This window comes from Budorcas taxicolor, chromosome 21 (assembly GCF_023091745.1).
Source record: "Budorcas taxicolor isolate Tak-1 chromosome 21, Takin1.1, whole genome shotgun sequence".
Classification (NCBI taxonomy): domain Eukaryota; kingdom Metazoa; phylum Chordata; class Mammalia; order Artiodactyla; family Bovidae; genus Budorcas; species Budorcas taxicolor.
The window spans coordinates 45,569,445-45,586,228 of record NC_068930.1 but is presented as its reverse complement, the minus strand read 5'-3'; the positions used below and the strand labels follow the sequence as shown (position 1 = coordinate 45,586,228).

General features: G+C 39.7%; 1 protein-coding gene across 1 annotated transcript in view; it reads right to left on the bottom strand.

Annotated features, from left to right (window-relative positions):
• Positions 1 to 16,784, bottom strand: part of AP4S1 (adaptor related protein complex 4 subunit sigma 1) — a 45,253-nt gene that overhangs the window by 10,025 nt on the left and 18,444 nt on the right. Inside the window, exons 3-6 of the mRNA XM_052659489.1 lie at positions 8,808 to 9,017; positions 5,901 to 5,987; positions 4,870 to 4,938; positions 1,148 to 1,159 (exon numbers count right to left, since the gene is read on the bottom strand). Of these exons, the coding sequence (XP_052515449.1) occupies positions 1,148 to 1,159; positions 4,870 to 4,938; positions 5,901 to 5,987; positions 8,808 to 8,945 (306 nt within the window). The 5' untranslated portion in view covers positions 8,946 to 9,017. The remainder of the gene's footprint in view (positions 1 to 1,147; positions 1,160 to 4,869; positions 4,939 to 5,900; positions 5,988 to 8,807; positions 9,018 to 16,784) is intronic.

Genomic DNA, 16,784 nt, shown 5'->3' with positions numbered 1-16,784 from the left:
CAGACATGACTCAGTGACTTCACTTTCACTTTTCACTTTCATGCATTGGAGAAGGAAATGGCAACCCACTTCAGTGTTCTTGCCTGGAGAATCCCAGGGACGGGGGAGCCTGATGGGTTGCCATCTATGGGGTCACACAGAGTCGGACACAACTGAAGCGACTTAGCAGCAGCAGCATATGTATATATGGGATTCCCTGGTGGCTCAGAAGATAAAAGAATCTACCTGCAATGGGGGAGACCTGAGTTCAATCCCTGGGTGGGGAAGATCCCCTGGAAGATGGTACGGCAACACACTCCAGTATTCTTTCCTGGAAAATCCCTATGGACAGAGGAGCCTGGCGGGCTACAGTCTATGGGGTTGCAAAGAGTTGGACACAACTGAGCAACTAAGCATACCACATATGTATATATACATACATAACTGCTATAATTAATATATATTTATTATAATTAATGTTACTATTTTAGATCCAAGCGTAATGTTTTCTCAAAGAACTATTCTATTTATTGCTTTTAAGCGGTAAGCGGATTTCTTAAGTAAAAATTAAAAAACAGCTTGCCTCCAGAGCACTCACACAAAGGTTGGTAGGCTCCTGCCAAAATCAGCAGTATTCTAAGCAAATCATGCTGTTCTTGGGCCCCTTGGATACTTTGATTTAAAAGGGAGAAGAGAGGAAAAGGAGAATTTCCTCTGCTATAAAAGGAAATGAACACAAGCCAGGCAATTTCATTAACCTTCCAGTTTATCATCCCTGGAAGCCTTCTTGATCATGTGGGGAATTTCTGGAGATTTATACCTGGAGCCATGAAAATCCATTCTCTGTAGGTGGACCAAGCCCTCTCTGGCTGTTTTATCTGAATTCTGAAAAAGTCTATTCGATATATGTAAGTTGAATTAATATATAACAGTGATCATTAAACACCATCACAGAACAGCATTGCCCTGTATGAAAAATATAAGAATTGTCGTGCAAAAGGGTAGAGAGTTTCTGCAAATCACCCGTACCTCTAAGTCTTGTCAGAGATATTGACGGTGAGTCTTCTGGATACTGGATTCCAAGCCTTTGGCACTTACCTGATCAGGACTAGCCTGTCCTTTGCCAACTAGTGTGGAAAACTTGGCTCACAGCACTGAAAAAGGATACATCTAGTTCACTCTGGAAAAGAGAAAAGAGTCCAAGGATGAGAAGGAGACACCGGGCCATGATGCAGAGACACTGTCACTTAGCAGAGACAGTGCCTGCCCTGGCCGCCGGCCTGCAAGCAGCGGGGACAGGCTGCTCTATAAGCAGGAGCTGGAGCCCGCGGAGGCCGAGCTTGGGATGGTGATTCAAAAAAAAAAAGAAATAGGCTGCCGCTTGGAGGACATTTATAGGCCAGAACAATTCACTTTTAGAGTGTAGAGGGAATACACTAATTCAACCTTTATAGAACATAGGTACTTTGATATGTATATCAAAAAATGTAATAATGTGCACACACTGTGAATCCATCAGTCTTACTTCTAGAAGTTTATCCTAAGGAAACAATTAGATAATGACACAGTGATGTGTGCTAGGATATTCAGGGTAATGTTATTTATAGTAGCAAATTACTGAAAACAAGCTAGGTGTCTATCAAAGGAAGGACTAGTTCATAAACGATGGCAAATCCACAAATGATGACACAGATACATAAGTCCTGCCTCTTTTGAAGCTAACTGGGCTGGCTCTGTATTGAAACATGATGCTAAGATGCTTCTTTCAACCCAGACAGCATGAGACTGATCTCCAAGTTTAAGATCTGGAAACTCCGAAGATTAAAAATAGACCAAGAAAGAAAGTTTAAAACTCACAAACCTAAAAATAAATCTTAGATGACAAGGCATTCTCCAGGAGTGGCGTGGATTTTCTTTTATTTCCCATGGTACTCTTCTCTCTCCTCCTTCTCTTCTTTTTGCTACTGTCATCCTAAACCGGGTCATCCCTTAGTACTATCCAAGTCCTGTATAATCACCTGGTTTAAATTAAATTCTAACCTTCACTTCTGTGGTTTATGTGGTCACCGACTCTCTCCCAAAAATAACAGCTATCATTCAGCAACCTGCTATTTATTCTCAGTTACTGAATATCATAATTTTACAAACCTTAGCAATGATAGTGCTTGGACCGACTCTTCATTCTCCCAGATTTAAAACATTGCTATTTGGGGAAATTATATTCTACTTGATAGGTGTTCTCTTAAAGTGGCTAACCATGGCCAACTCTGAATCACAGACCTTGACTTGCAACAAGTCTGTCTTAACAGAGTGGTCGTCAAGAGATAAGCATCTCTTTCAGCTCTGGAGGGCACCAATGCCTTCCTAGCTGGATGTACTACTGTGTCACACGCCACTCAGCCACTTCCCAGCTCCAGTGGTTGAATTAGGAAATGGCTGACAGCAAGCCTCATGCATTAAAACTGCTCTCAAACTGAAGCAGGCATCAGAATCACCTGGAAGGCTTGTTAAAACACCATTTGCAGCACCTCAACCCAGACTGATTCAACAGTCTGGGGTAGGCCAAGAGTTTATCTTTCTAACAAATTCCCACGTAATACTTATGTTACTGGTCTAGGAACCATACTTTTCAAACTGAGAACAAACCTCATGAAGGCAATGAAAACTGGCTAGTTGATTGTCCCACAAAGAAAGGGTTTGCCAAACTTTACTTCTGGCACTAGGAGTTAAGCTGAAGATACAACTTTCAATATGAGTTTTGCTCAAGATTACTAATTATGGAGCAGATTCCACTCACTGCCTCAAGAGGAAGCAGCCTGGAAACAGCTCCTTCCTAATCTCTGTATTTAAGAGCAAAATGAAATAAACAAAACAATTTTGAAAAATTAGCCTGTGTCACTACTGCTTCTTAAAAATGTCTAACCAAGTCTCAGGAAAGCCTATGGTAGCAGAATAAAACATCTTCACTGATTCTTTTTTAAAAGACTGTTGGATTTCAAACTAACCACAAAGCTAAAGTCATCAAGATATAGTGGTACTGGCAGAAGGATACACATACAGATCTGTATACAGAAACATACAGAAGACCAGAACGGAAAATCCAGAAAATAAAGCCTTACATTTATGGTCAATCGATTTTTCTGACAACGTGCCAAGACAATTAAATGGGGGTGGGGTGAGGAGAATAGTCTTCTCAACAAATGGCACATGGACAACGGGATATAACATGAAGTTAGACCCCCTACTTCAAACCATGTACAAAAATTACTCAAAATGGCTCGAAGACCTAAAAGCAGGAGCTAAAACTATTATACAAATGAAACAAATATAACATTGAAATCAATAAGGTTTGAGCTGGGGAAAAAAGAAAAGAACACATAAAGAGTAAATCTTTATGACTTTAGGTTAGGCAAAAGCCTTTTTAGACATGACACCAAAACATAAGCAGAAGAATAATTCAACTTCTTCAAAATTAAGAACTGTTGCGTTTCAAAAGACAGCATCAAGAAAGTAAAAAGAAAACCACTGAATGGAGACAGCATTTTCAAGTCATGTCTGATAAGAGATTTATACTCAGACTACATCAAGAACTTTCACAACTCAACAATAAAAAAGACAAATAATGCAACTGAAAAATGGGCAAAGGGTGTGAACAAACATTTCTCCAAAGAAGATATACAGAGGGCCAATAAACACATGAAAAGATGCTCAACACTGTTATTCATCAGTGAAAAGCAAATAAAACTCACAACTTATTTATACCATTTCATACCCACTGGGATGGCTATAATCAAAAACACAGATAATAACAAGGTTTGGTGAGGATGTGGAGAATTAGAACTCTCATATACTGCTGGTGAGAATTTAAATCATGGAGCTATTTTTGAAAACAGTTTGGCAGTTCATCAAAATGATAAACATGGCGTTACCATATCACCCCCCCAATTCTACTCCTAGGTAGATACTCAAGAGAACTGAAAACATGATTCCACACAAGAAAGTGTATATAAGCGTTCACAGTGGTATTACTCATAATAGACCAAAAGCATAAATAACCCAAATGTCCATCAACTGAAGAATGAATTAACGAAATATCCATAGAATAGAATATTATTCAGAAATAAAAAGGAAAGGTGTACTGACAGACATTACATTGTGATCAATGTCTTGAAAACATTATGCTAAAGTAAAAAATTCAGTCATAAAAGATCACATATTATTGAACTTCATATAATTCTATTTAGATAAAATGTCTAGAATAGGCAAACCTATAGCGACAGAAAGTAGATTAGAGGTTATCCGGGGCTTGGAGCAAGTGGAGTAGATAAGTGGGAGAGAAATGCTAATGGGTATGGTGTTTCTTTTTGGCAAAATATTTTTAAATTTTGTGGTAATGGTTTCACAACTCTGGGTACATACTAAAAACTATACACTTTGAAGGGGAATTGTATATCATTAAGTTACATTTCAGTACAACTGTTAAAATAAAGGACTGTTGGAAAGGAACTCATGTATTCCTTAAGGGGAGTTGGTTCTGATCCTCACAGCAAGGCTTTGCATGGAAATCAATCTTAAACTAAAAGGGTCTTGGTGTCCTAGGAAGGGAAGCAGAAGAAAGAAGGGATCGATTTATATAGCAGAACATCGTAACTGAGAGAAAGATACAAGAAGTTCTTAGTCTTACAGAACTGGCTCTGTATACAGATCTAGACATAACATAGTTTCTTACACTTTGGATGAGCCAGAAGGAAAGGTCAAGAAAATCTGGCATCATTTGATTTTTTAACTTTTACACATTAAAGCTCTATACTAACACGTTTTTTTTTTTTTAGACCTATTTCTTGGAAATTGGGCAAAGGACGAAAACCATTTTTAAGTCATTAAACTTACCACTCGGCTGAAGTAGTCATCTAAAACTTCCACAAAGTTATGGATGAATTCATAAATTGCCATCTCATTCTGAAATAAAAAAGGAATGATGTAAATAATTTCAGTGTGACGTATAGGGAAAACAGAAATGGAGCCGCCCCGTCAGCAGGCAGGTTTTAGAGCATTTGGCTTGGTAAACAGATAAGGTGAGCAAAGTAGCTTCCTATCAACAAATATTCAGAATAATTCTAGGACTTATTTGTTTAAAGGAAGCTTATCAACAGGGGAAATGTAGAAAACCTTAACCTCTAAGATTTTTTGAAAAGCCCGTGATGAATCTAGCTGCATTGAAACTAGATTGAATCTAGTGATTAGAATTTTGAGGTTTACTCCCTGACTTCAAGACCAATGAATGGCTAAAGCCAGTTGTTCTTTTCCTTCAGGGTCTTCAAGTTGTCATTTTTCTATCTGTAGAAGATGGGGAAACTGTTTCAAAGTTTGGTGCATGGGTGAAAAACAATCAACTGAGATTTCAAAGTATTTTAGACCTTAAACACCCTTTTCAGGGATTCCATGGCCAAAGGGGCTATTGATCTGGGAATGACATTTCTGAAAAGGCGAATTACACCTGATGAGACGTAATCCCAGCACATTCACATTCAGCTTGCTCTGGCTTCTGTCATGTCAGCCGAGGTTGAACACCACCATTGTCTGGCCTCTACCCTTGGCTTGGTGGCCCCCCTCTGCCGCACAGAATGAGGGCAGGAAACTGGCACTGCTTAGGGTCCAGGAAGGCATTCTGTGGTCTCATGCTTCTTCACAAGCTGCTCATCTAATCCAAGAAAAATCCTAGTTTATCTCTTCCACATAGCTTTCCCCAAAACCCAACACCCTTAAAACAAAAAACAAACAAACAAAACAATATCCTTCCAGAGTCAAGATAATGCTCGTGGAGGTAAGTGGGGAAGAAAATGTCAATTTAAAGAAGAATAAAAAGCAGACTGTTATTCCTAATTTTCTTATATTTTCCATAAGCTCTTTTATTATCTTACCTCTGTGTCATTAACTCCAACCACAATGAAGAGAGCTGCGTACTGCCGGTATATCAGCTTAAAGTCCTTATATTCAATGAAAGAGCACTAGACAAAACACAATTAGATATTAATTCCTACGGTTGACGGGGATTTCTTCAAAATGGCATGCATAATTTTAGGTTCTGATCTGAGGATCTGTCAACACATTCCTAGAAATATACAACACTAAGATGTTACACGGGGCTTCCCAGGTGGCACCAGTGGTAAAGAACCTGCCCGCTAGTGCAGGAGACGTAAGTGACAGGAGTTAGGTCCCTGGGTTGGAAATATCCCCTGGAAGAGGCATGGCAACCCATTCTAGAAATCTTGTCTGGATAAAATCCATGGACAGAGAAGCCAGCGGGCTATAGTCCATGGGTTCGCGAAGAGTCAGAACATGGCTGAGCGACTAAGCACAGCACAGCACAGGCTCATTTTAAAAATTATTTAAAGATGGTTTTTATGTGACAGATACTAGACAAAAATTGTCCATTGTAAATGGTGCCTTATAAGAATTAATTGGAGAAGGAGATGGCAACCCACTCCAGTACTCTTGCCTGGAGAATCCCATGGAGGGAGAAGCCTGGTAGGCTACAGTCCATGGGGTCGCAAAGAGTTGGACACGACTGAGTGACTTCACTCACTCACTCACTCACTCATAAGAATTAATAAATAACTTACCACTATTGACTAGTGGAGAAAACAACTCACTTCCCATTCATCTCTCCCCTAATGTCATTATATAAAGAGGGAGAGGAAGATGCTGGATGGATAGGAATTCAACCAGCAGGATGAAGGCACAGTGTTGCCCTTCCTTTAGACTTTTGGGTTTGCTTGACCAAACGTGATTAAGAACTGTATCACTTTTTGCACTGGGATATGTTGCTCTATGACATTCAGATATACCTGGGAATGAAGCTTCAAGGTTTATTTTTGACCGCACTGTGTGGCATGCAGGATCTTAGTTCCCTGCCCATGGATCAAAACCATGGGCATGGCAGTGAAAGGGGAGAGTACTAACCACTGCTGCTGCTGCTGCTGCTAAGTCGCTTCAGTTGTGTCCGACTCTGTGCGACCCCATAGACAGCAGCCCACCAGGCTCCACCGTCCCTGGGATTCTCCAGGCAAGAACAGTGCAGTGGGTTGCCATTTCCTTCTTCAATGCGTGAAAGTGAAAAGCGAAAGTGAAGTCCTCAGTCATGTCTGACTGAGCGACACCATGGACTGCAGCTTACCAGGCTCCTCCGTCCACGGGATTTTCCAGGCAAGAGTATTAGAGTGGGGTGTCATTGCCTTCTCCACCTAACCACTGCACCGCCAGGGAATTCCTGAAGCTGCAAGCTTCAATTATGGCATTTTTTTCATGGGAAGCCATTCGACAATCTATATAATGGAAGGGTTTGAGGCTTTTATTTGCAATTAGGATAAAACCCATTAAATCCAGGACCATTCTACAGCTTTAGGTTCACTGCAGAGCCAGTATAATTTCTGCTCAGTCAGATCTTTCAAGGAATCCCTTCCTATCTGAAAGAACTGAGGAACATTTTTCAAAGTCTCTCAGGAGTTTCTGACATCCAAAAAAACTATCAAAGCACCTCTGTGGATAAAATAAAAATGAAGCTGAGACTGTGTTACTTTAGGGTTCCCTTTAAGATCTAAGATAATTTAGAAGGCTTCAAAAATATCTAACGGTATACTCATCCCAAAGCATATATTTCAGAGAGTGAAATATATCAGTGAAAATGATGTTTGAAACCGTGGAGTGCCTGCATTCTGTACAAAGATTCAAACAGAAATGCTTCTTCAGTCTGTTTACCCTTACTTAAAGTCTATGGCTATTAACACAGTTCTTTAATAGTTTCGGTTTCCTTTTGACAACTACATAAAGTAGTGTGTGCCACGGCAGGCCAAAGCAGTAATTCAAAGAGGACTCTAAGATGTTCCGAATGGAAAATCAATTTAGAAGCCAAAGGAAACACAGTGTCGATGTGTCCCTTCTGAGCACTGACGCACCTTAATGTTTTATGACTTACCAGTGGTTCCTACAGGCAGCCTTTCTACATAGTCAGTGAAATGGAGAAATGGTAAATTAATGGGTGATTTATATAGGCTTTCTGATTTTGCCTTAGTTTGCTCCATGATTTCCAAAGGATTCCAAGTTTAGGGCCTGGACTAAGTAATTCTCCAGTTAATATCCCTTGTAAAAGTAGACTCAGTTTTTAAAATTCCCATTTAGTATTATTTTAATGATTCAATTTAACCTCAATTTTGGCAGAATGGATTGATTAGTTATTTCACATGCATTTGCTAACTTTCATTTCTCTCATCTATATAATAAGACAAGTTCAAATCAAGTTTGTTTTGTTTTTAAATTACTTGTTCCAGTTTTATGTTGCTGGTAAATTTGTAAAAATGATAAGCAGAATAAAAAACACCCCACTCCACATGAGAATCATGTTATTATCCTCTGGTACAAAGTGGGTCTTGAGTGTCTCCCTCTATCCTGGTCATCTGACCTCATCTTTTGGCTTAAAGAAAGCCATCTGCTACAGGCACTCCTGAGAGTTCCAAGGGCTCAGTTCTCATGAACAAAAAAAGAAGGTATGTCTATTAGCAGGAGTAAATTTGCCACTTCCATAGTGCAATGAGACAAATATGCTGACCTAAATACGAACCCAAGACTTTCCCTGGTTTTCTTTGCTTTTAGTTTCCTTAAGGGGATGTAAAGAGAACTGTGCACCAGTCTTCATTTCACTTCATTTGTTTTTTTCTCTAATAGCTATTGAAAGAATGGGGTTCAAAGAAAATGATGGCCCTTGAGACTCAGTAATAACAAATCTCCCACACTGAGTTGGATGCAGAGATGAAAGAGAGAATCAGACTTACTTGTTCATTGGATCGAGAGAGACAGCTCTTTATGACTTCTGTTTCCAGAAGCGTACGCTTATTAATCTCCACATGTTCATAGTACTTAGAAAGTCGGGTCTGCCCTTGCTTATTCACCATGAGGAAAAATTTTATCATTTTTTTTCCTCTGGCCACTATTTTTCCAAGTATAATTCAAAAGATATGGCAAGGGATGGCTGTAACCAGAACCTGAAGGACAAAAAGAACAACAGAAAGACAAGATCAAATTTCTCAAGAATCGTATTCAATGTGTTCCACAGATAAACCAGAAGTAAAATGTCTTCTGATAACATTGGTCTTCACTCCTGTGAACTAAATGAGGTTTTAATAAATAAAGATAAATTTTCATTAGTTATCCTCCAAAAACATTTTTGAGTATCCATAGTGCTTCTACTCATATTCATTCCATTGTTTCATCAGTCTTCTTGGGTGCCAACTATGTGTCAAGCACCAGAAAGAAGTAATGCAGATGAAGAAGTAATGATTTCCGATCTTCCGATCATGACACCTAGCAAAGGTGCCGGGCAGGTAAGAAAGTAACAGCATTACAAAGTGCTAAGTTTTACTGGGACAGGCAGACTTCTCTGGTGCACAAAAAGGAGGGGCAAGGAGCATCACCGGAGAGTTGGGAACGGCTTCCCAGAGAAGGAGCATTGAAACAAGACCTTGAAGAATGACCCAGAGGGAGTGACTCTGAGGCACAGAAATTAGGGGAATGAAAGCTCTGGGAAAATTCACTTTGGTTGCAGGTCAAGGGGCAGGAAGAATGGTCATAGGAAGCTGAGCTGCTCACCTAAGATAAAATTGGCTTTAGAAGTGATGCTAAGGAATATAAACTTTATTCTATGGACAGTGGAGACAGGATCTGTACTGAAGTCCCTCTTTTGTTAGTGCTGGGAGCCACAGTAACATCAATTATTTGTCAAAGTCCTCAAACAAGGCCCTACAACAAGTCCTGCAAGGTCCTGTACTGAGCAGTTTACATACGTTATTTAGTTCTCACAATTTTCTGCAGCAGTGAAGTGAAGTGAAGTGAAGTGAACTCGCTCAGTCGTGTCCGACTCTTTGCAACCCCATGGACTGTAGCAGGGACTTCTGTTATTCCCATTTCAAGGACAAGCAAATTGAATTCTATGGATGTTATGGCGCCCAATATTCCTGGATGACTGTGTGTCAGGGATGAGACACAGCTCGGAGGACAAGACAGACCCCTAACGCTCTGCTCCTAGGGGTTCATGCTTGCAGTTTTATTTCCAACTCAGCTATAATGCAGCTTATGTTCATTGTTCTTATACTTAACTAGTTTTCCAAATAATCAGTGCAGAAGCACGCAATATTGACCGATGGCTAGTTCTTTCATCATGAGCATCAGAGCTGTCTCATCTAAAGCCAATACTATCGTATCATATTCACATTTTGCAGTATCTTTGAAAATCAGTGCAAAAGACTAAGGTTAAGCATAGTTAGTACTTAAGTGAAATTTTAAAAGTTGGAATAATTTTACAGAAGAGTTGCAACAGATTACAATATTTGAACTAAGTTTTACATTATATTTTTGCCCTCCCAGCTCATCTCTCGTATCCTAAACCCTGTCACACAGGTGGTTATCTCAAAACAATTCCAAACATTAAGAGTGGGTTAGAACTGGATCCAGGCTGGCAAAGCTTGGGGCTGCTGCATTCACGTAGAACAGGATGCCATCTAGACCAGCTCAGCTGGGGACTTGCCAGCAGGGCCCTGGAGGAGGCCTGCAGTCATTCACTCTCTTTTCCAGGAAGATAGACTCACTACTGCAGGTGGGATTGCAACAGCCTTTGTGTTATTTAATCACATGGCAGCAAGTGCTGCTTTTATTCTCCTTACAAATGACTGCCAGTAAATTATGGCAGATGACTAATAAATTCAGACTACCATCCTTTCTTTTACTCCCTTTCAGCAAAGTTATTTTAAAACCATCTTTACGAAAGTTAGAAATATACCCTGGATTCCAACCGCCAGGTAAATGACCAACAAGGAGAAAAAAATATTGTCTCAAAGGTACTCACAACCAAACCTTCGCCTTTAAATGCCCTAGCTGCATTAAGTGGTAAAATGAGATGTGAAATGACCCCACTAAGATGCTACACCAAGGGATCAAATTGGTTTCTACCTTGTAAGCACAGCATTCCTTCCCACTGACTTCAAGAGGAAGGGTGACCAACAAGGACGCGCTGAACTGACACTCATTAGCACACAAGGTTTGAAAATAGTACCTGAAGGCATCTAAAGACTGGAATACATCATTTTTTTTTTTTTGCACGCTCATAAACAATTACACAATTTACAACTGTAGGATTACACAGTGGTAATAAAGTGGACAAGCCAAACTGTAAACTATTTGTATTATAAAATACACAACACCAAAATATACATGGCAGAGACTTGGAGACAGGTACATGTTTGAGAACTGAAGATGAATGACTTAAGCACCTACCCTGGTTACTAATTATGAGGGAGGAGGGAGATTAAATAACTATGAAACCAGGGTAGGGCAATAAGAAGGAATCTGCTTAGACAAGTGCTGGGAGTGGTCAGGGAGCAGGTATGAACTTCCTCTCTTAATAATCTTTGCATTCAACAACACACAGGCTGGGGAAGAGATTTTGACTGTCAAGAAGTTACGAGATTCTACACCCAAGAACTTGTGTGAATGTACATGAAAAATCAAGGAAGAAAAAAGAAAGGAAACTTTACTGGGAAAGACATTACACAGAGGGTGCTAGGATGCCTATAGGCCAAGGTTAGGGGAGGTTGGTAGAGTCACAGCAGAATACGAGCCCCCTACATGATGTAAACTTAATGCTTAGAGAGAAGAGAGACTGGAAGGATGGAAGTAAATATTGAATTGAGCACAGTTTTTATATTTCTGATGATATATTTCTGGGAGTTAGAACTGGAAGAATCTTTATAGTTGTACTATCCAAAGACGAGAAACATATTTCAACTTGGGTGCCAACTGTGATTAACTGTACTAAGTGCTTCGAGCACTGTGTTGGGAAGGATTCTGAAGCTGTTTTCAGGTTCTGAACAAAACGATGTCATGAATAATTAGTAATGTCAGCTGTGGGTTAGGAAGCAGGGTGTGGCAACGTACGTCCCTTGTATCTGTCATCTCTGATGTGCACTTCCTTTATGGGAAAACCAGTAACCTGAGATGCAGAGTGAAGTCCTGAATTCGGCTCTCTTGACTCATAATATAACGCTGCCTTTAATTCATCACGTTGCCTCTGCCTCACTCGGTGTACTAGTGTAATTAAATGTTCATTTAAGCTTAATAGGCATCAACTTCGGGTAGCTGTGGGAATGATCAACTCGACATCATCTTTTCTAAAGCTGCTGCACAATTAATTTGGAAAATACCAAACAATTCACTTGAAAACAGTAGAGCAGGAAGTTTCTAAAAACAAAGATGATATTTGAAGATGGCTCTCCTGGAGAAGGAAATGGCAACCCATTCCAGTATTCTTACCTGGAGAACCCCATGGACAGGGGAGTCTGGCAGGCTACAGCCATGGGGTTGCAAAGAGTCGAACATGAAACTTCACAACTGAACAACAACATCCTTTCGAGCTCTAAATGCTTTCTATGTAGCCCAGAATCACAATATTGTCTCACACACACACACACACACACACACACACACACACACTCAGGTAATATCAAACAAAAACTTTTTTTCTAGCCCCATGAAAGTGACCGAAATAAAATCTCTCAAGTTAAAAAGCCAATTTCCACCCCAAAAAATTATATAGTATTCACAGAGTGTAACAGTCAAAAGCATGAACTAACTGAACAGAACTTGACTGGCTCTACTACTTATTAGCCTTGTGATTCTGGGCAAATTACTTAATCTTCCTTAATCTGAAGTACAATGGGAATAATGTTAGCACTATTAGACCTTCTGGGCTGTGAGCAGTAGTTAGTGTACGTAACATTCTTGCAACAGTGTTTGGCAGTTGGCATCAAGTGAGTGCTAGGTAAGTGTGGGCCCACATCATTATGATAATATATCACCTTTTCCTGAGACAAGCCTTTCCCCGCTATCCCAATCTCTCTTTCTAACCACAAAATGTTGGCTACATTTTCTTTTAAACCATCACTGCATTTTACAAAATCTGTCACCCTGGTCACTATTCAATTACATTCTGAGTTCCCCTACCAGACCAATGAGTTTCACCTTCTTGTGATATATTTTACATTGTGACATATTTTACAAATACGGGTACATACATATTTGAGCAGAAGTTCATAAAACAATACTTGCTCACACTTGGTGGACTGTACTCTAGTATCTTCTATGACATTTCATTGTGTAAAAAAAATGCAGTTGTGGGGAGTTTGGATTACATAGACATGGATTTTTTTCAAAACTCACCAAATGTGAAGATTTACCCTTTTATTATAAGCAAATTTTACATAAGAAACTAATACTCTAGTTAATGATACATATGCTGAGGTATTTGGGGAAAATATACTGATGTCTATAATTTACTTTGTTTTATTTGGGGGGGCATGCTGTGTGGCTTGAGAGATCTCAGTTCCCTGACCAGGGATTGAACCCGGGGCTACTGCAGAGAAAGCCCACAATCCTAACCACGAGGCCACCAGGAAACTCCCTATAATTTACACCAAAAAAATTAAATTAATGGATGGGTAAATAGACAGATAGACAATTAGGTGTATGATAAAGTAAGTACAGTTGGCCCTCTAGATCTGTGGGTTCTGTATCCACATATTGAACCAACCGCAGATTGAAACTATTTGGGAAAAAAATTCCAGTAAGTTACAAAAAACAAAACTTGAATATACTGTGCAATGACAACTATTTACGTACCATTTACATTGTACCAGGTATAATTAGTAATTTAGAATTATTTCTAGATTACTTTAAATTATTTTAAAGTATATGAAGGACGTGTGTAGGCTGTATGCAAACATGACACCATTTTACATACGGAACTTGAGCATTCACAGGATTTTGGTATGTGTGGGAGCCCTGGAACCAATCCCCCGTAGATACTGAGGGATGGATGAAATAGTAAAGCATTAATGGTAGAATGGAGTGGCAAGTATATGAGAAATCACTGTGAAATTCTTTTCAACTTTGCAGTATATTTGAAAATCGTCATAATAAAATATTGAGGAAAAAATGCTAGCTGTGGCCCACTGATGTCTTTCAGTTCCATAGATTTTATTTTTTAGAACAGCTTTAGATTCACAGAAAAAATTTCAACATATAGAGTGTTCTCATATCTCCACAAAGAGATTCCCCTATTATCAACATTTCAGTTAGTATGGTACATCAGTTCAGTTCAGTTCAGTCACTCATTCATGTCCGACTCTTTGCGAACCCGTGGTCTGCAGCATGCCAAGCCTCCCTGTCCATTAGCAACTCCCAGAGTCTACCCAAACTCATGTCCATTGATTCAGTGATGCCATCCAACCTTCTCACTCTTTGTCATCCCCTTCTCTTCCCGCCTTCAATCTTTGCCAGCATCAGGGTCTTTTCAAATGAGTCAGCTCTTCACATCAAGTGGCCAAAGTATTGGAGTTTCAGCTTCAACATCAGTCCTTCCAATGAACACCCAGGACTGATCTCCTTTAGGATGGACTGGTTAGATCTCCTTGCAGTCCAAGGGACTCTCAAGAGTCTTCTCCAACACCACAGTTCAAAAGCATCAATTCTTCGGTCCTCAGCTTTCTTTATAGTCCATCCATACATGATTACTGGAAAAACCTTGATGAGATGGACCTTTGCTGGCAAAGTAATGTCTCTGCCTTTTAATATGCTGTCTAGGTTGGTCGTAACTTTATGTTACAATTAATTAAATTGATACATTATTATTAACTGAAGTTTATACTTTATTCAGATCTCCCCATGGCATGTGGGATGTTCCTGGATCAGGGATTCAACCCGTGTCCCCTGCATTGGCAGGCAGATTCTTAACTACTGGACCACAGGGAAGTCCAAGAGATGTATTTTTGAATGCATCAAAAGGACTTCCTGTTGAACTACAGGACTTTCCTGTAGGTACAGTGGATAAGAATCTGCCCATCAATGCAAGGGACATGGGTAGGATCCCAGGTCCATGAAGATCCCATATGCCACGGAGCAACTAAGCCCTCGCGCCTCAGCAACTACTGAGTCCATGCTCCAGAGCCCACCAGCGGCAACTAGTGAATCCCCCACATCTAGAGCTCATGCTCCACACAAGAGAAGACACTGCGATGAGAAACTGGCACACTGCAACAAAGAGTAGCCCTCACTCACCGCAGTTAAGAGCCTGTGCACAGCAAGGAAGACCCAGCACAGCCAAAAAAAAAAAGAGAGAGACTTCCTGTTGAACCAATCTAGCTTAGGCCTTCCTGGGTCTTTGTCCCATTGGTCCGGTGCCTTGGCTCCATTTCCTGCTCTGGGCTCAGTTCTTAATGAAATGGTTTGAGTGTCTATCATCTTCTACCACTTGATCTTTGGTATCTGCCCTTTGGCTATAACTCCAAGGGCCTTTGGCACTCAGTCCCTGTACTGTCAACTGAGAATAATAACTAACTTACAAAGTGGTGGCAAGGATTAAATGAAGTAATAATACAGTTCTTGTAAAATATTTAGCATGCTGACGTCTTTCATTTCCTTCCTTTATGTGTGTTAAATTAGAAAAAAGTGCTGATAAGGTTATATAAGGAGACAGATATGTGTGTATATATATATATACATATATATATATAAATGATCTCTTAATTTGTTATTAATTGGAAAAGACCCTGATGCTGGTAAAGATTACAGGAAGGAAGAGAAGGGGACAACAGAGGATAAGATGGTTGGATGGCATCACCAACTCAATGGACATGAGTTTGAGCAAACTCCAGGAGCTGGTGATGGACAGGGAGGCCTGGAGTGCTGCAGTCCATGGGCTCACAAAGAGTTGGCCATGACTTGGCAACTGAACACCACCACGATTAATTTGTTGTAAGTTTTCTATAATGTAACCTGGTAGAATGTACCAAAAAGAATCATGAAAATGATTCTACTTTTCAACTCAAGCATTTTAGTCTTGGGGATTTATCCTAAGGTATAATTAAAAATCCATATGCATGAAAAAGTTTAAAGCAATATCATTCACAGCAGTGAAAAATGAAACAAGCCCAGATACTACAAACTAAGAATCATGTTAAATGAATACCAGCTTGGTGTCCTTTTACCATTAAAATAAATATGCAGATTATGAGATGAATGGGAACATATGGCAACATAATGTTAAGTCACAAAAGCACACCACCAAATTTATACCCATATGATTAAAACTATGTAGAAGGAACACCTGAATAAAGATTTAAAAGGCCAGACAGAAACCATGCAAAACCAATAAGAAATAAAACAAACAACAACAGCAACAAAAATAAAAAGATACTAAACAGATGAACCTTATAAACACTGTGCTAAACTGAAAGAAGCTGTCACAAAGAGGACACAGTCTATTTATACGAAATGTCCAGAACAGGCAAATCTACAGAGACAGAAAGTAGATAAAGGGTTGCCAGAGGATGCCGGCTTGAAGGGTGAGTTCTGAGAAATGTGGGGTCATGGTGATGGTTGCACAAATATATGAGTACATTAAAAGAATTGAATAATATACTTTAAATGGATGATCTTTATGCTATGTGAATTATATCACATTAAAAAAAAGTTATATTGCTAAGAAGAGACAGACTGATACATCAGACAATGTAGAAGAGCTTCCAATAGCCGAAACTAGAAAGATGTGAATAGCAAATAACATAGTACTGGATTATAACTCAAAGTATAAAATAAGTATACCTGAGTGCCTGCATGCGAGTTCAGTCGCTTAGTTGTATCCATCCAACTCATTGTGACCCCATGGACTGCAGCCCGCCAGGCTCTCCTGTCTATGCAATTTT